At 32.9% G+C, this 19,721-nt stretch overlaps 3 protein-coding genes across 4 annotated transcripts; 1 reads left to right on the forward strand and 2 right to left on the reverse strand.

The window, feature by feature from the left end:
- The first annotated feature begins 366 nt into the window (after positions 1–366).
- Positions 367–3,530, forward strand: LOC119840376. Its single transcript, XM_038366967.1, has 5 exons — positions 367–1,076; positions 1,435–1,557; positions 1,788–1,934; positions 2,145–2,366; positions 3,234–3,530. Exons 1-5 carry the CDS (start codon positions 606–608, stop codon positions 3,498–3,500), a joined length of 1,230 nt encoding a protein of 409 aa, XP_038222895.1. The 5' UTR covers positions 367–605; the 3' UTR covers positions 3,501–3,530.
- On the reverse strand, positions 3,488–7,517 carry LOC119840375 (interleukin-1 receptor-associated kinase 4-like). 2 transcript variants are annotated; one of them, XM_038366966.1, is made up of 5 exons: positions 7,381–7,517; positions 6,042–6,148; positions 5,175–5,341; positions 4,042–5,093; positions 3,488–3,940 (listed from the first exon to the last, which is right to left on the reverse strand). In XM_038366966.1, the coding sequence occupies exons 3-5, from the start codon at positions 5,338–5,340 to the stop codon at positions 3,557–3,559; spliced, it is 1,602 nt and encodes a 533-aa protein (XP_038222894.1). In that variant the 5' UTR covers position 5,341; positions 6,042–6,148; positions 7,381–7,517; the 3' UTR covers positions 3,488–3,556. The 2 variants fall into 2 exon arrangements, with proteins under 2 accessions (XP_038222894.1, XP_038222893.1); XM_038366965.1 differs by having other exon boundaries at positions 5,768–6,148.
- A 646-nt stretch (positions 7,518–8,163) lies between these two features.
- On the reverse strand, positions 8,164–19,560 carry LOC119840353 (DNA polymerase zeta catalytic subunit). Its single transcript, XM_038366934.1, has 20 exons — positions 19,247–19,560; positions 19,052–19,173; positions 18,146–18,274; positions 17,214–17,308; positions 16,356–17,143; positions 16,083–16,254; positions 15,882–15,976; positions 14,652–15,793; positions 14,458–14,574; positions 13,696–14,380; positions 13,257–13,448; positions 12,774–12,894; positions 12,305–12,549; positions 11,651–11,808; positions 11,309–11,446; positions 10,869–11,006; positions 10,066–10,256; positions 9,200–9,427; positions 8,637–8,889; positions 8,164–8,404 (listed from the first exon to the last, which is right to left on the reverse strand). Exons 1-20 carry the CDS (start codon positions 19,302–19,304, stop codon positions 8,252–8,254), a joined length of 5,220 nt encoding a protein of 1,739 aa, XP_038222862.1. The 5' UTR covers positions 19,305–19,560; the 3' UTR covers positions 8,164–8,251.
- Between the last annotated feature and the right edge of the window lie 161 nt (positions 19,561–19,721).

Below are 19,721 nucleotides of genomic sequence, written 5' to 3' on the forward strand. Positions count from 1 at the left end.
TTGTACGTATAGTACAACTGAAGATTTATAATACCATAGAAGTTGTGCTCGATTTTAATTTATATAATATATATGTATGTTAGTATATATGTATATACATATGTATGTTAGTATATGTATATGTATGTGTGTATGTATATATATATATATATGGCTTTTTTTATTATAGTATTGATGTTATAATATTTAGTAATGCATATTTATGTATATATATAATGATAAATACTGCTTCTCTGATTATAGTTATGCTTAAATATTTAAATAACATTTGTTTCCCTACCTTTATAAACTTGACACTGGCAAATAGTTAAAACTTATTGCCATAAAGGAGAAAAAAAAAAAAAAAAAAAAAAAAAAAACTGTAAAATGAAATTCATATTTGACAGATTTTGTATTGATTTTGCTTTGAAAACATAATATAGTAGGAGGTAAATTGAGGAATATTGGTACTTGGTGCTACTATACTAATATTGCTACTGAAAAAAATTAATTCAGACTTTTCACGACTCTAAGTAAAATCGCATTGTATCGTTATTCGTAACTATGAAGAGTTAAGAGTAAAGTGCCATAAATTCAATATTGTCGAAGGAAAGCATTGATTTACGATGAAAATGGAGTTTGTTTCAAGATTATTAAAAAGCATAAATCGGTGCTTAGTGCCAAAATTAGCAAAAAATTATGATGAAAGTATCGTACATCCTGAGTTTGAACTACGAAATAAAAACATGGATAAAAATTTTCAACTGTTTGTTGAGAGCTTAGGAGATATAACAAAAGCGGACTTTGAAAAAAATCCTGCAACAGTCGCGAATATGGTCAATTTATATAAAGAATTAAGCTGTGACTGCCCATGGAACAAATCTAAGGCCAAAGATGTTGCTAAACATTTGGATACATATTTTCAAGTTATTACGACCGTACATTTAGATGCCGTATTTCGAAAGAATGATGTGTTTAATTCCCAAATCGTTTTTGATAAATATTTAGAGGACCTTCATTCCAAACTAACTTACGAAACTTTTAAGATGTATCCTGCACAAATTGAGGTCTATATTTCAATTATAGTGGATTTACAGGTATAAATAAATTCAGATGAATTCAGAGCAATAAAAAGAAAAAGAAAAATAACTTCCCTTTCAACTATTTTTGTTTTGGTAACTAAGAAAATTGTCATTAGATACTGCAATCCCAGGAAAAGGCCAAATCTTCTCAAATGTTTTTTTCTGTGTGTGTTTATAATGAAATTTTATGTTTGGCTGGATTCAAGAATGGTCTATATTTACAGTTCAACCATGAGCAAATCCACAGGACCAAAGCTACAATTTAAATGTGTTTTCCAATTTTTATTAATAATATGGTTACACTTAATAACTTTCATAGCTATCTCCTTCTAAGATTGAGAATATAGTGCAAAACATTTATCATTGTTTTCAGGAGTACAATGTTGATTTGGTACCTTCAAAAATATTTCCAATTACTCTCCTTCTCATTGAAGACTATACAATTACTAATAAAAAGAAAGGTCTCCAGTCCTGTTCAGTTTTATTACAGTCCCTGGTATGTATATCCTTTTCAATTTATGCAACTGTTCTGATCATGATTTTTTTTTTGTTTTCTCTGTATTTGGGATGTTGGAAATCTACATTGCAATGTATGAAATGTCCTTTACACAGCCAAATATTAATATTGCCTAATTTGTATCAATTTGTACATAAAAAATTAAGAACATTATTACAATAGTGTTATATCAACATGTTATGTAACTATTTCTGATTTTTTTATTACAGAAAGCAAAGGATTTTGAAAATGGTAACTATTATGAAGTGATTTACAGAAGTCTGAAAAAGAACCTTGTGGAAAGAGACATGGATATAGTTAAATTAACACACACCTGTCTATTGGCTCTTCTAAAAATTTTGCCTGCCAGTGGAAAGGTATTGATTCATCATCATTTTAAATATAATAAAACGAAGTTTACACATTAAATAAATTGTTACAACATAAGGGAAAAGTATTTCAGTAAAAAAATATAATTATTAAACTAAAAGTATCAGTAGGGCAAAGTTAAAATAAATTGGGGCAATATCAAACTTTTCTTATGCATCAAACATGAAAAATCTTAGTGATGTTCTTATATGTTTCAGAGAGAAATCTTAGATGAGTTATACACAACCACTCTGGATCAACTAATGACCGACTCCAATTTGTACAAAAAGGCTGCATTGTTAAATTTTGCCACTACAATCATACAATGGCACAAGGACAACTGTGCTAATATAAAGATATTTAAACAAATTGTATGTGACAATCTGGATATATGCACTAATGATGCTGTGTCAGGAATCATTTTAAGCCCACTTTTGAAGGTAAGCCATGCAAGTTTTTTGTAGCCAATAGAGGTATTGTCCACACTGCATCGCTTCCGTGAATTTCCATTGACATAGAAATGTGTTGATGATTGATATGTACATAATATTATAGTCCAGTCATAACATAACCTAATTAAATCTGAAGTATTTTTATTTTATTGTAATATTTGTTTGGAATAGAAATGGAAACTAATGTAGTTTTATGTTATATGGGCTGAAAAAGTAATTATATTGGGGGTAAAAGAATTAGAAAAAAGACAATAGCAAAGAACTAAAAAAAAGCATTGTACACAATGTCAAAATAAAATAAAGCACATAAAATGGTCTTGAGTTTTAGATAGATAATAGTTACAGAATGATACACTTATTCTCTTACTCAAACAAAGGGTAAATTGATCCATACATTTAAGTGCATTTCTCTAAATCAATGTTGCATAAGGAGCATTTTTGATAGGAAACATAATATACAATATATTATGCATGTAACTATATATTTCAGTATCCAAAATGGTCAGTCATTTTTTAAATCTGCACGGTACATGTGTGTGTACTGTGTAGTAAGGATACTTACACACACACATCGAAATTTTGTCTATACCTAAATTACACGCAGCCCATTTACCAACAACACTTTTAATGATAATTAATTGGTAAAATTAACTTTAAATTATATAAAATAGGAAATATACATATATATAAATATAAAACAATTATCTAAATTTGATTTTTAACATGGCTATTTTAATGAAATGTTATGATCATCACATAACATCAAAAATGACCAGAATAAGTTATTGCAAGTTTATCTTCATGATATAATATTTCCTTAGAACAATTCTAATCTACTTTGTTTATTTATTACAGTGTTTGGAGAAATGGATAACATTCTGCTGGCCTGTTTGGAAGTTTAATGCAGATCATAAAATGTTATCCTCACTTTTCAAAGTTTTATACATATGTAAAGAAGATCATTTAGTGAAACAAACCCACAAATTAATAGTTACACTGATTTGTCTGTGTAATAATTCAGAACAAAAACTAATTGTATCCAACCTTGACAAAGAAAGAGATGTAGATTGTAATGTTTTTAGAGAGAAAATAAAAAATATAAAAGCTGATCTCAAAATATAAAATATCTGTTTTATTTGCAAATAAAATGGACTTAACATCTATGATTGCTTTAAATGTTACTTCTTTAATTCATACAAAATATTGCACACTTCATTCATGTTTGGTCTTTTCTTTCTATCTCTTTGTAAACAGCTTTGAGCTAAGGCATAAAGTTTAATAGCTTTAGTCCATTGAGGTACAGTGGAATCCAACAACAAATTGATGTCTCCATTAAAATTGTCCTCCACATAATCCTTTATATTTATCTTTTCACCATTAGTGACAACAATAGGTTTCAAACCTGTTAAAAGTTCTAACAATACTATACCATAGCTGAATATATCAATTTTTTGTGTGATAGTACCGTGTAGACCTTCAGGAGCCATATAAGCCGATGTTCCCATTGGACAGGATGTGACCATAGTTGCATCATATTGTTTTGCCAAGCCAAAGTCACATAACTGAAACAAAGTGTTCAAAGTGTCAACATATTTAAGCTAGTAATTGAAATTTTATAAACTGTTACATATTATATATTTATTAAAAACTAATATATGTATACCTTTGGAATACAGTCTTTAGTCAATAGAATATTAGCACTTTTCACATCTCCGTGTACAAAGTTTTTGGAGGAATTTTCTGAATCAAACTCAGCTGGTCTTCCTAGATTCAACAATTCCTCATTACTTTGCACATGTGGTTCGCTTGTGTGCAAATATTTTAGGCCTTCTGCAGTTCCTTCCATAATATTTATTCTTTGTATTTCGGTGAGGACCTTCTCAGCTATTTTCTCTTGCAAGGATCCACCATCGATGTACTCACAAACAATACAAGGCATGGGGCCATCTTTAGAAAATCCGAAAATAGGTAGAATATTTTTATGTCTAAACTGTGACAAGAATTTCACTTCAGCGTTAAAAACTTTTATAGCAATGTCTGGTTTTCTGTGCAATGTCAAATGTTCATGAACTTTTTTGACAGCTAGAGTTCCATACTTTGGATGTGTTCCAACAAAAACATCACCAAAACCACCACTACCAATTCTACCACTAGGACCATCTGGTCTGATAGAAAGAGTATCAGAAAAATTGTTAGTGATATTTTGTAATTCTTCATATTCAAAATGAATTAATTTTGTGTCCTGAAGTATTGCGCTATCTATTGCAAGAGATATATTTATGTTAGGGAATGATTTTTGATACCCACTGTAGAGGTTGTGATTATAAGTATTAGAATTTTCATTGGTAGTGCTTTGAGAAGTATCTCCTAATGTTTGTTGGCTTTTGGTCAAGATTGCAGATAAATCTGGTATGTTCATAGATTGTTCTATAACGTCATTATTTTGAATTGATTGTAAATTGTCTCCACTAAGAATTTGGTTTTTCGAAAATTTAATAAGATCACTGGCAGACTCTATTCCTGTCTTTGGAAGATTTTCTGTGAATTTTATTAAATTACTTTCAGATTTCATTTGAACTGTGGGTCCATTGCAGAATTTTTGCATTTGAATAGAATCTGTAGAACTCATATTATTCATACTATCGCTTAACATATCTGTTACATTAGTGCTTATTGCAGCTGCAGGCCCCACTAAGGGTCGCTGAGGTTTTGGTTCTGCAAAATAAATATAAACATGCTAAGAACTTTCAATTATATCGTATGGAAAATTTTAAATTAATAGTTAATGAAGAATACCATTTAATATAAGAGCTATTTCATCTGCAGCGCGATATATTTGTGTTCTGATTATGATATCTTTTAAATCACTTAATGTGGGTCTTATTATTCCTGATGTTGCCCACTCATCAAAGAGTATTTCGGAACACTTAAGATTGCTTTCTCTAGCATACTCCTCAATCATTCTGGAATTAAATAAAAATAAATATAATGTGTAAACATAGGCGCATTTAATATTCATAAATAAAAAGACACTATGTAAACAGAAAATGAATCAGGATTGCTTGTATACTGATAAAATTACATTGTTCTTAAGATCTTCTTTTTATATGAACTGGTGGGTCGCCAAATGGTAAGAGCTACCACCGCCCACGAAAATTTTGAGGCGCAAAGTCGGTTGCAGACATTGCGCCTCTACAAATTGGAAAGGGAAAAGGAAAGAATTGACGAGAGGAATAAAGGAAAGGACTGGGAAGGGTAAGGAAAATGATATGGGCCTCCGACTCCCCCACTTACTGTACGAAATACAGCAGTATGCTATTTCACGCAGGTCTTCTATGGGGGTGTTATCAGAAAATTATATTAGACAGTGTTAAACCCATTATAGGTACCTTATATGTTCATTATTATACTTAGGTTCGAAGCTTGGGCTACGAAGATCTTTTGGGATGTTGGACATCAACTTTTTCCAATCATTGTCAGTTTCCAAAATGTTTATAATGTTGCAAAGGAGTTCCGCAGGAAGTTTACGGATTTCAACGTTTTTATACATTTTAATAATAGTCATTTATAATATTACTTTTGAACTAAAAGTTACTACTTAAACATAATAAAACTAATCAAATCAATGTTATGTAATTTTAATTAACGGCAATTTTGCTTTACACAATTCTGCCAGTGTCACATTGGGAAGATTATACTCAATTGTTTTATTTATATTGATTTATCAAATTTCACTATATCAACAGATGTCAATCAAATTGCAGATATACCTAAAACAAAGAAACATATAAAATTTATATAAATATACAACAAATAAATCATTTTCACAAGTCATCTAATGTTAATCTTGACAGAAACTGTAAACTATGAGTATGCAATTTTAACCGCTCTCATCATCATCACCCATGTTTCCAATGCTGGGCTAGGCCTCCTATGGCCAGGTTCAGGCCATAATCCACCACACTGGCTAAGTGCCGGTTGGCAGATTTCATGTGTCGAATTTTTTTATTCTTGGACAAGTCAGTTTCCTCACTATGTTTTCCTTCACCATTCATGTTAACCGCTCTATGGATAAGTACATCTAATCGCTCTATGGTTAACGTTCATTAGATTTATAGTAATACTAGCTGTCCCAGCGAACTTCGCAACGCCATAGAATATAGTTCTCACCTTTTAAACCTTCCCTAGACCTCCATGGACATATCAAGACCAAAATAAGATAAATCCGTTCAGCCGTTCTCGAGTTTTAGCGAGACTAACGAACAGCAATTGTATTTTATATATAAGATTATAATTATAATTTTTTTGAAATTATAAAATTATATTGCAACTTTAATTCATTCAACACTGACAGAAGATGCATGTTAGTGGGTCTGGGGATATGTGGGGAAAAAGGAGATATAAGAAAGAAGAGCAGTTTGGGCAATTAAAAATTAATTTTCTCTTAATTAATTGGTCTATGCCATTTAAACTGCATTAACATAGTGAAGTTAGGGATAAACATTATTATTGTGAAATGGACTAGAGTGAAACAATGGCTCTATCTCAAACAGCAGATCATTTAAGTGATTATTCACGATTTTATTATTTTTATTTAGCAAACCCTTAATATGGTAATAATGTTCCAAGATTTAAATAAGGTTTAAGCTAAGGTTTAGCCACTACTGCAAGGTCCTGAATGTAAACAAGCTCATGGGTCTCAGGGGCTATACTCATAGCGGCCTTGTCGCGCCAATCCACCGATTCATTCCCAAGAATGCAACAATGTCTTGGTATCCATGGACGAGAGCTAGGGAAGTTTGAATATTTTATATAATAGCTAGATATTCGAATAAAGTTTCTTTGATTTTGAAAATAATAGGATGTTTCAATTTTGAGTGGAACAGGTCACAAGATAATTCAAACAAATTTGGGAATCAGAAAGTGTTATAAATTTGTTGAAGAATCGATGCCATTTGGAAATAAAATCTAATGAGCACAAAAAATACATGTATTCACTTACACCTTCGAAGTTCGAAAACCTATCCATGAAAATAATTCAATTCAATATTTTATACTGCATTCTCCTGAATCAAAAACAAACTACATAAGTATACTCTTTACTCTGCGATATAAACTTTTCAGCTTTGACACTAGCTGACAGATGACATGTTTTTTTTTGAAAATTAATCGCTCGACTGCGACACCTTAAGCAAAGTTACTTTGCACAGAGTATACTTTTGGTGATCTTTTATTTGAGGCAAGATTATAAAAATATGAATAGCCGATGACAGTACATCATCTGAGACTTTTTATTTTAATGTACCTTATTGTTTTAACTGTATATTGTAAAACTATTCTCCGCTTTGTCTAAGCCAATACACCGATTTTCATTCCGTTTTCAACAATGGATAGCACGGTGATCGAAAAGGTTCACATTCATAGATAATTTGTTAGGTTTTAGACAGCGCGGGCGAACAACCAATTATTTTAAAATATCCATAAGGAAGTCAAATACAACCCATAACATCCGCAACTTAATTTGTATAGAAACATAACAAAATATTTTAGAAATTACAGATTATCTAGTAGATAAGTAATTTCTATTAGTTGTTACATCTATTAATTGTAATAATTTTTGTAATATTGATATTATCTTTTGATAATAGCAACTTCAGTTACAGGCTTAAAGAACAGAAGAACCAAAGGGAAGAAAGGGAAAATGACAAACAATTTATTTTGTTAAAATACGTTTACTAAAATAACAAAAATAAAAAAATATATACACCTAATATTTAATTTATATAAGTTTTACATAATATAATACTAAGAAATAAAATAATACTAAGAAATTTTGTCCCATGATTGCAGTTTTATTAAATTATTTAAAAAAATTATCTATTTGTATTAAATTGTTCTGGTAGGTTTGCAAAAACATCTTGGAGTTGATTTAATTTTTGTTGTGCGGAAACCCGACGCCAAAGCACAGGACATTCAGTGTTATTACACTTCAAATAGTTACTGTGGCCGCAGCATGAACGACAGATCTGGAAAGCAAATTATTTGTCTATTTTATTGCAAATATTTTTACTGTATCGGCGCTTTGTATCTTTAGATATTCTTTTTTATATTTTTTAATTCAACATCGTGCGTTTTTTAAATTTATTTCTAAAACATAACATATATTTCACACTTAGTTAGCTTTATCGTTTAGATCAATTAGTAGGCTAGTTTTTTGGCAGCCTTTAGTTGTAGCACCTCGTGTATTGATACACTCACTAGTTGCGTATCAGCGAGGTGTCCCCTTGTAGTGTTTTCCCTCGAAGCGAGCATCGCCACTGCGGGCCGCGGGTGCTGTGCGCAGCGGGCGCAGACCGCGCGCGCCCCCCGCGCTCCGCACGCCGCGCACCGCCCGCGCTGCATATAGCGCGCGATGCCCGCCCCTGCCGTACCGGCCGCACCGGCTGTACCGACCGTACCGACCGCACCGCAGCCGGTGTGCGCCTCGCGTGTGTGACCTACTTCGTTCCACCTGAGTGATATTAGGCAGCTGTAGTTTAGGTTAGTGGGACGACCTTTACACATGATTTGATGATGATAGTTTTGTATGTACATATATGTTATGTTTATTTGGTAAGTGTATAATTTGCCGTTCGTACACGGTTTTGTGTCTTCTAGGGTTGCTATTTGAATTTCAAAAACATACAGTTAAATTTCGATTCGTTTGCATTGATGTTAATCAATTTATTGGATATTTTTTTTTTTGATATAACAGACCATGGAATAATAAATGTAATAACTTTAACAGGTGGGAGTTGGTTTCAAAAAAATATACATCGCACCATTTGAAAACATCAACACCAAGTAAGGAAAAACAGCGATGCAGCGGCGGCAAGATCGAGCGCGTCGCGTAGTACGCGACGTGCGGCACTAAACTGGAATCGCGGTGCAGCTCAGCGGGCGTGCGCGCGAGCCGCACCAGCGGCGTGCCCGGCGCGCCCGCGCTCACCAGCCACGACACGCGCCAGCTCGTGCGCGGCGCGGCGCGGCTGTCGCGACTTATGAGGCGCCTGCAAGTTATCACGTAATTGGCAGGTTTGATAGACGTTCCAAATTCAAAATTATTTAGTAGATTGCGAATTAAACATGAAAGGGAGATCCTGCACGAAGAGTCCTCGCGTTCAATGAGACACCGGGAGGAAATATGATAGAAAGGTAAAGTAGAGTAATCTACCTATTCTACTCTTCACGCATTTATTTTTATTTAAAAAGCTTGTTTGTATTATATTGATGCCAAAACTGTCCTTTTCTTTGTCTACGAGCTTTAGCTATTTCGCTAGGGCCTAGACAAATGTAATGACATGGAATTCCAAATTCAACATAATTCGTCCTCGGAATATCAAATGGTCGCGACTGTTGTGACTGTGTGAAATTTCGAGAATAATATTCCTTACTAGCGTACCCACCACGGCGTCGCAATTATACATGTATTATGCATATAAAACCCCAACAAAATCTGTCGCGAAATTTTAAAGATCTTAGCCTACAGACACACAGACGGCGGAAAGCGACTTTGTTTTAAACTATATAGTAATTCACTACACAATGTTAAATTTCATAGGTCAAATATAACTAGCGTTGCGATGAGTAATGTATATACTATAGGTCATTACATCATAAAAAATATACATATATATAAAAAACATACTTCGCTATTTCATTAGGCGGTGCAGCAGCTGTTGGTCTGTACCCAGCAGCTCCGTGATACTCTCTCGTGAAGAACAGCTCGTGAGGTGGCAGAGAACCGTCCACTAACCGAGACAGCACCTTTTTCACCATTTTCTTTACGCGTGATATGTCACCGGTATCGAATAACTCGCATAGGGAGCTTTGGAGGAGCTGCGGAAAAGTGGAATTCTTCTTAGCAACTGGATGGATCTACCAGAATTTCACCATTACTTAATTATTTTGATATAATGTTCTGCCTGGATATAGAACTAATAAGTAAGTAGAGGTGACCGATGCCTTGCGAACCACAAGCTCAGATTTCAAAGTTCAGCTGAATTATTTGACACTTAATATTTTAGTGACTAGCGGTCCGCCCCAGCTTCGCCCGTGGTACATATATAGCCTATAACCTTCCTAAATAAATGGGTTAACACTAAAATAATTTTTCAAATGGGACCAGTAGTTCCTGAGATTAGTGCGTTCAAACAAACAAACTCTTTAGCTTTATAATATTAGTTTAGATTAAATTATATATAAAATTATTCTCTATGTTCAAAATGGTTTCGCCGAAGTAGTTTGGTCCCGGGGTTGTACGCGCACAGTTTCGTATGTCCTATCTCGGAATTTATGGTTTATATAAAATTTAGCATTAAAGATAGTCTATGTGCTAAATTTCATCCAATTCGTTTGAGTGATTTAGGAGCAAAGGAGAGATAGACCGATAGACAGAGTTCCTACCACATTTATGATATTAGCAAGAAGAGGGATAGTGTATATATTTACTTTAACGCTAGCAGGGCAGCCGTCTCTGCGTACAGTTTCAATGCCTTTCGCTTCATACACTGGCTTCTCTTGATCTGCACTCTCGTACATGTAGCCAACATAGCGCTTCTTTGTTTGTAGAATGCACGGTTGGTATACCTATTTATCGAAATAAAATAAATGATATTTGAACATAACATAAATAAAACATCGCAAGGGCGGAAAATTGTGATTTTTGAGAGGGTAAGTATTTATAGTACATGTTATAATTTTTACATTTTAAATTAATGTTCGTGAAACCATGGCGCACAGCTGGTCTCTTTATAAAGCAATAAAAAAGGATAAAAAAAAACAGTCAAATTTCATTTCACTAGTTTCACATTCAAAAGAAGAGGATTAAGATAGAGCACATATGGTAGAATAAAAATTATTTTATATACATGTATAAAAATAAAAAAAACCTTTTCCAACTTTAGAACTACTGGTGAGGGGTTGTCTGCTGTCACTGCATCAGCTATTTCTTGACCTATTTCAAAGGCTTCAGACCGACTGCCACCGGGTACTAGAACGAACATGGAGTCAGTGTCGCCATATATGACCTAGAGACAAAATATAATTTTATTTACTGACTGCCAGCTGTAACGGCAACTTCGTCCGCGTGGAGTAATAAAATTAGTTCAAATCACTTCTTATTACATCATTGTCACGGTCAAAAATGTTACTTTGGAATATGTACAGCGTATATAAACGAAACACAAATTTTGGTGAAACAAGGTTATTTTTTAATTTATATTTAACACTACCTTAGCATTCCATTTGCCTTCCCTCACGAGTTTGATGGCTCTCTCTAAAGTCTCCCGTCCTTTAGATACCACACTATCACCGACTTCGACACACGGCATTCGTCCACTGAAGTTAGCAGCGGTATAGCCGTAAGTAACATTTGCTATTAACTTCAGACCTGTAAATGTGGTGAAAATTATTTTAAAAGAGCAACCGTCCGTCTGTCTGTCTCACCTATGTAGAAAATGGTATCCGAACTGACGATTTATAAGTGCTTCTATTAGAAGTTAGAACATGCAAGCTATTGTATCGCCTACAATAGGTTACCTTCCTATCCGAGCTACTGTCTAACAATTTTGCAACAATATTCTTCCAATTGCGTTCTGCTTTTTGGTTCATTTACTAACAAATTTTTCTATGCTTCTTTTCACGAATGTATCTATCTTAATGAATAGAACTTCCCAATTGTATGGAATACTAGGCTTTATTCACAGCTCCATAGACTGCAGCAATATCACAGATTGTCAAGTAGCACTAGTTGCTAACAAAACGGTTACTAATCCTTAAAGGTCAAGAGAGCTGGAAACACTCGGTGACGAAAACTCGATTTCACTTAAAGTTACCAGCAAATCAAAAGCTCTATAGCTATCTTTTATTTGTTGAAATGGACTTACCCAATTGCCTCGAATGCATGGCCTTCTTCACAGCTTCATCGGTCTGCATCTTCATGCCTTTTTTAACAGCCTGTCGGGCGGCTAGTATTCGCCGCAATAGAGCTGGCAACACTCCACGACGAACGCTCGCCTTAACAAACCCCACGCCCACTGGAGACCAGTGTATTAAATCGTTTTTCGCTAACGCTTCTAATTTTTCCCTTGGTATCCGGAGACGCCATGCACCGAATTCGTATGGTGTACTACTACAAAAAGATATTAAAAATTTATTAGTTCACATTTTTATACCTAGTTTCACGCCCCGGAATTGCCGATGGTGGAAAAAGATAGCCCAGTTTAGGGAGATATTTAGCTTCAATAAGTTTGTTTGGAAAAAAGATTTGATAGAAATATTATTTTCAAATTACAACTCAGCTTGGTATTTCATGTGTACTGCAGACGATTTTATTAGTCCATTTAAATCACATACCCGTTAATATTTTGTATACGTCCAATGCATGTGGAGAAGCAATAGTTGTACGCAATCATCATAGACGGATAGAGGCTCTGGAAGTCTATCACTATTACGGGGTCATTATAAAAACGTGATTCTGAAACAAAACAGTTGGCAACTTAATAACATAAATGGAAATGAAAAGACTCACATTCACTTAATAAAAAAAAAAAATCAAGAGAACTTCCCCACCAATATGTGAATTAATGGCTTTTCGAAACATCTATTAATTTATAGCCTAAACGAATAGTACGGAATACACGTTCCGTTGCTCCCCATTGATCCATTTTGACTCTCTTCAAATATATTTTAGTGATAAAGATGTATTTTCGCAAGGTCCAATGTATATTTATGCTTTAATTGATAATGAAATGCACACTCATTAAATATTCATATTTTCCGATTTATCATATTAGTACAGCAAAAATTACTCTCAGAAATAAAGTAATCACGAATTACCTGGTTCAAATATAAGTGGTAAACATTCTGGTGCACGCATAGCTGCCCTTTGTTTAACAGTGGGAGATAATGCTACTAAATTCAATGGTCTCGCCGCTCTAAGCATAAGAGATTCCACACGAAATTGTGATCCACGGGAGAGCACCTCCCACCATTGCAGGCCGAAAAGCCTTGCTAACTCTGACGTTCTGTCTAAAATTAAGCAATATCATTAACCTGGGAATTTGTTTACAAAAATATGGAGTAAACTATGGCTAAATTGATAATAATTGTTATGAAAGCTATAGTAAGTAAAGATAAATATATCAATGTTTGATAAACATGTATGGGATATAACGTAAACGTTTAATTGTATTAGGATTAATTAACGACGCTATTGTAGATGTAACAAAAATAAATAACACTAATAAGAAAAATAATAAACACAATAAAAGCTTACTGATCATATCAAGCTTCTCAAGCATTCTTACAGTTCCCGACAATCTGGTTAAATAATATTCTACTGGAATCCATCTTAACATTCGAGATTCATGATTCCACCATTCGGATAATTGCGAGTAACTGTACTTGGGTACTCTTTCTTTTAAAATCTGATACATACAGTTCTCAAAACTGTAACTGGAGAGTGCCAACTCATAGCGAAATAGACGCCAGACATTAAACGTTATTCTGCCAATAATCCTGCCTTCCATTTCATTCTCATCGTGCCGCCATTTCTTCTGTCGGTACTTTTCAGTGATTCTAGATATTTCCTTAACTATTTCTATACCAAGAAACTGAGCTCTTTCTAGGACATAACCCCATGAATTCATTTCGATTTCATAACCACACATGATATCAGGGTCGTGTTCTTTTACTAAATTGATGATTTTATCAAAAATATCTAATTCAGTATTTACATAAAATACATTTTCATTGAAAATACACCTGTCAAAATGTTTTAGTGTTTTCGAGTCATCAACAACGATTACCTGAGTGAGTTGTTTCGCTAGAAAATGGTTATCGGGACAATTGTTTGTTATAGATACAAAAACAGCTTTTATATCATCTAATGCAGGGTCAGGGCACATATCACCTCTCACTTTAGTATGTACTTCTATTATCATCAGTGTTAGAAAATCTACCTAAAATATAACAAATTTATATAGTTTTAAAAAATCATATATATACAGTAAGTTGTTATATGTATACAGTAACTTGCCTCAATAGCAGGAGTAGAAATAGATGCTTCATTTTGCACTTCAGAATTTCCGAAGCAGAGAAAGGATCCATCTGCGTGCATAGTGATTTGTAAAGTGTTATCCAATTCCTGTTTACTCTGCAATAAAATATTATGATTAGAATTGAGTTAAAATGGTGAATAATTTGAATGATGATCTGATTTTAAATCATGACCTGGTCTTCCAAACTTATGCTGTTGTTTATATCATCGTCATTTAAACCAATTGCCTGCGATGTCTCCATTTCGTCTAAGTTTTTACTAATTTCTGTAATGCCTACGTCTTTTTCGACTTTATCTTGGTTCTCTCCAGTTCCCTTATGACACCACTTTATAACTTCTTTTTTTGTTGGAGGTAATTTAATTGGTTTCAAAATGCATTGACGATTGCCAGCCAGTAAAGATTTTAAAGTTTCTGGTTTTGAGTTACCTTCTGACAATTCATTTCTTTGTAAAAATAGAAGTTGGCGCCATTCTTCGATGGTAGTTGTATCTATGACTCTTTCAAAGGGTTTTTGGTCCTGTGATAACTTGCTGACAGTTTTTAATATAATCTGGCCAATTTCTACTTTATCTCCGACATCTTTGGGATTGGAAAAATAAGGTTCTGGATTCCTTTGTTTTGGTATTGAGTAGTTTTTTAAAGTTAACATAATATGGCTTCTAGAGGGTGGACGGATTTTTGGTGTTAATATTAAATCACTTGTTTTATAGATTTTTAATTCATTAGATGTATTTGAAAGATGAGAATAAGAGGTTCGCTTAAGATTTTTAGAATAATCTTCTTTAGGTAAACTATTAAAATTTGTGGAATTGTCGTGATCTACATTTATTTCGTTTTCAACTGACAAATCAAAGAATTTTGATTGATCGTAGAAACTCTCTATACCATCTTTACAATCGGGCGAGGAAGCTAAACTATCACTCAGTGATAACATCCGTTCTTGTACTTTGGAAACCATCGATATATTTGAAGGACCAGGTTCAGGTTCAAAATTGTTTTTGAGATCATATACAGTCGCTGTTTCTATTTTATTTACTAAATTGAAAATAGACTCATTATCAAGAAGAGATTGACTTTCTTGATAATTATTGGTACTGGAACCATCTGGCTGGGAATGCTCTGGTTTTACTCTTTTCAGATGCAAATCTGATATACTATCAATTGTTTCTCTAGATGCATTGATTTCTTCTGATTCATCTAATTCCTCTTTAGTGTTTTGAGAAATGTTGGTTTTTTCAGACTTATTTTTTATTTTAGGTCTAGATAACCCCAATTTTAGAGGTATCTTTTTTCGTTTGCGTACTTTCTTGACATCTGAAATATTTACAAAAAAAAAAAAAAACAGAAACTTGTTAATTGTACTAGTTTTTTTTTTATGAAATTCTTTCGATTAAATACTTACGGTCATCATCACATGTACCATCAAGTTGTGGAATATTAACACCTTCCCAAAACGAATCATGCCAAGTTGGTGAATCTTCATTCAAAGTATCTTCACTATAATTAAAATAACCTTTTTTGTAAATTATCTTTAATTTCTCTCAAAATTATGAAAGAGAACTTAACATGAAAAAGTTAATATTACATTACCTTGATGACATACCATTTATCTCCTAGGTAAATAGTTTCATCATTGAAAACTTGAGAATATTCATCATCATTTGTATCATCTCCAGCATTTTGATTACATGGGGTCCCCATCACACTATCATCATCTATAGACTTCTCGTCTAAATCTTGTAACATATCAACTAATTCCAAATCATCATTGTCCACTAAAAAGTGAAATCGAAAAAAACATATTAAAATAATTTAATGAAACAATTTTATTCCTATAATCTTTTATGAATCTTGAATAAAATGTAAAATCACTTACAGTTCACTTGACTATAATGAACAGAGAAGCTGCTATTAAGTGCAATGTCTTCATCAACAATTGTGTCTTCATATTTACTTATTATTATGCTATTTCTTCTTAAACTTCTATTTACACTTTCACTATTATTCAAAATACTATCATGTAAGTGTGTACTTATATCAGTTGCATTGAAAAACTGTGAACCTTCCAAGCTTTCAGCAGGGTAGTGCACAAATTCTTTATTTTCAGTCACAACTTCAACTGGTTTATCTATTAAATTCGAAATTTTAGCGAGAAATACAGTTTTAAATTTGTGATGTGTTTCAGTTCCGTCACTCATCAATCTGTTTTGTGACAATGATTTTGAGGCTATTGATACATTCAATTCCCGACGTCTTGCCATTTCCTGTTTCCACACTTCTTCAAGCCCTGGATTTTCAATACCATCTCCTTTGCCGATCCGCAGTCTGTTAATTATGTGAGATGCAACACAATCAGCTTCATAGTAACAAATACTTTCACGTTTTAGGCTGATATCTTCGGGACTATCAGATGGCTCATCGCTATATTGGGTCGATAATGACTTACGAAATATAACAGTTTGTAAATCAATATTGCTCATGCCAAATAAGTTAAAGTCTATAAAAAATTGCAATGTAAAATTCAAATGAGACTCGTGAGGTTGTAATACTTGTCCAAGTATGGCTCCATTACTGCAGAGTTCAACTGCTTGCTTAATTAGACCAGGGTTGTAAAGAAATACCTTTAAAAAAAGATGTTCCTTATCATGAAATCCATAGAAAGGTCTGCAATACAAAAATATATTGTAATGATAAAAAGACACAAAATTAATTTTGAGCGCAAATTTTAACTTACAGTCCTTTAACTAGGGAAATTTTATACACATGTTGATTAGAAGAATTTGCTTGTTTTAGAGCTATATTAAGCGCTTTATCAAGACTGACGGCAACCTGTAATATAAATGAATTTTGAATGATAACTGAGATAATGGAAAATACTAATAATTACCTATTACCTCATATTACGAAAAATTATAAAAAAAAAATGTTTTTACTAAATTATTATTTAGTTGAAACTCCATTAACAATACTAGTTAGGTAACGCTTGCTGTTAGGCATTTGGATAATCGAAAAAACGGATATTTCAATTTTAATACATTTGTAAATATCCATGAAGTTCAGATTTTAGTTTCAATACATTTATGCAAGATAGAAGGACGAAATAGCACCTGACAGAATCCGTAATTGGTCAATCCTGTCATTGACAAACATTCCCTATCTTCATGCTAACTGTAGAAAGTTTACATAGACATTAAACTTATCTTATTTATTCTCAAACTTGGTGCAATTGACATTTTTTAGACAACACTTGCCAATAAAAAAAAAAACAAATCAGTCCTGCTATATGATGCTAGGATCGAGACATGTGGGGATTCATTTTATTAATATGTACAAAGATTATTAAAAGATATGTACATCCAATATCTCATATTCCATTTATTTATGTTCATAGTTTTTCAATTACATACATGAACAAAAAAACTGTGGCTTTAATAGTGCAATGAAATGTTTGGGGACATAACATATAATACACAATAATTTTTTTAAACCACTTGAGAGTTGTTTTTAAAAATTCAACTTGTATATATTAAAAAGAAGTGATTGCAGTTTGCAGTCTGGACATTTGCAAAACCAGAACATTGAGGCCCAAATGAATGAGTTTCTACTGTCATAAAAGAATTGGGCAACAGAAACCATATGTACAACAATTTGATAGTATTTACATACTTGATATAAGAACTGTGGTTCGGGACTTGATGTAGGGCAGGGTATGTAAAAGTAAGGGAAAACTCCATGTACATGAAGGCAAGCTTTCCTTCCATCTGGTGTAGAACCAAATATTCTAAGAATTGGAACCTGCAAAAAGAAAATGATATCATAATGTGATGTTATAAGACTATAGGTAGATGTTGTATGTGATGAGCACCCTATATAGTTAAGAATACTCTTTGTCTTTTTTAAATGTAACAGCTGGCAGCTGAGTTGCTGGTTCACCTGATGGTAAGTAATCTCTACCGCCCAGCCTGAGCATGCAATGACTTTAAGGGGTAAAATATAAGAAAGATATTTTCAACGTGAATAAAGGAATGGGCTGGAAAAGATCAATATTCCTAGCCAGGAATTGAATCTCTTGATTTAGGAGAAAAATACACCTACATTATTACATTAACATAAATAGTATGCAATAACATATTACTCAGGATTTGTGTCTGTAATATGAAGACCTGGAAAGAAATAAGTAATAACATACAAACAAATCCTAGCCTAACATCAAATATGTGAATTAGTCAGTCATAGTATTTTAAAAGTTAAGCATGATACTCATAGTGTAAATGACAACAGTAACATTTGAAAAGTATGAGGCCCATATCCTACTCCTTACCCTTCCAAGTCTTTTCCTTTACTCCTCTCCACTTTTCAATCAATCCATTTTTAGAGGTGTAAGGTCTGCAAATGACCTTATGCCTCTCCAAATGTTCACAGGCGGTGGTAGCGCTTATCTCCATTGCTGACTATGTCATAAAAAAAGTAATAAGCATAAATGTACATGTATTCACAAAATCCTAAATCAATATCAAGCATTCATCAATATCAAGCACTCATCAGTATCAAGCTGGTGGAAGATTTTTTTACCTGTTTTATATCGCTTCCTCTAAATTCGGAGTAGATGACATCAATTCCTGGTAATGGTTTTGTTAAATATGAATCACATACAACGATCCTCACAGAAAATTCAGGTTTTAACTCAAGACTTCCTGAAAGCATGAAACATTCACTCTATTAAATAAATAAATAGTGTAACGAAAAAAGGATAAAAAAATAATTTACCTGTATGACTATTAGAATTAGTTGTTTTCATGTAAGTATTTTGGAGAGAGCTTTCCATATTCTTAGAATTTCTAATAAGCAAAAAATATGGTTTAAAACTTTTACATATTTAATTTGTTTAAGAATTGCTCAATATATAGCAAAAAAATGTGAAATTGCAATTTACAATTATTCATAAAGACTTATATTTCTTGAGTTTTCGTTTCGTTATTGCAAATTAAATAATATTCTCAAGTTTTAAAGACTTCAACTTAAAAAGAACACATTGATCATTGAATGATATTATCACGTTATCACGGGTTAAATTATTGTGAAATTTGAATTTGTGTTTATTTTGACAAGCGACAATTACTCCGACAATTAGTCCGTGACAATAGCACATATTACTAATCTGTGGCAATAACTACAGATAAATTTTAAAGTTATTGTGTAGTGTGTACCTAGCTATACCTAAAGCCAAGAATTATTTGATAAT

This window comes from Zerene cesonia, chromosome 6, assembly GCF_012273895.1.
Source record: "Zerene cesonia ecotype Mississippi chromosome 6, Zerene_cesonia_1.1, whole genome shotgun sequence".
Taxonomy (NCBI): Eukaryota; Metazoa; Arthropoda; class Insecta; order Lepidoptera; family Pieridae; genus Zerene; species Zerene cesonia.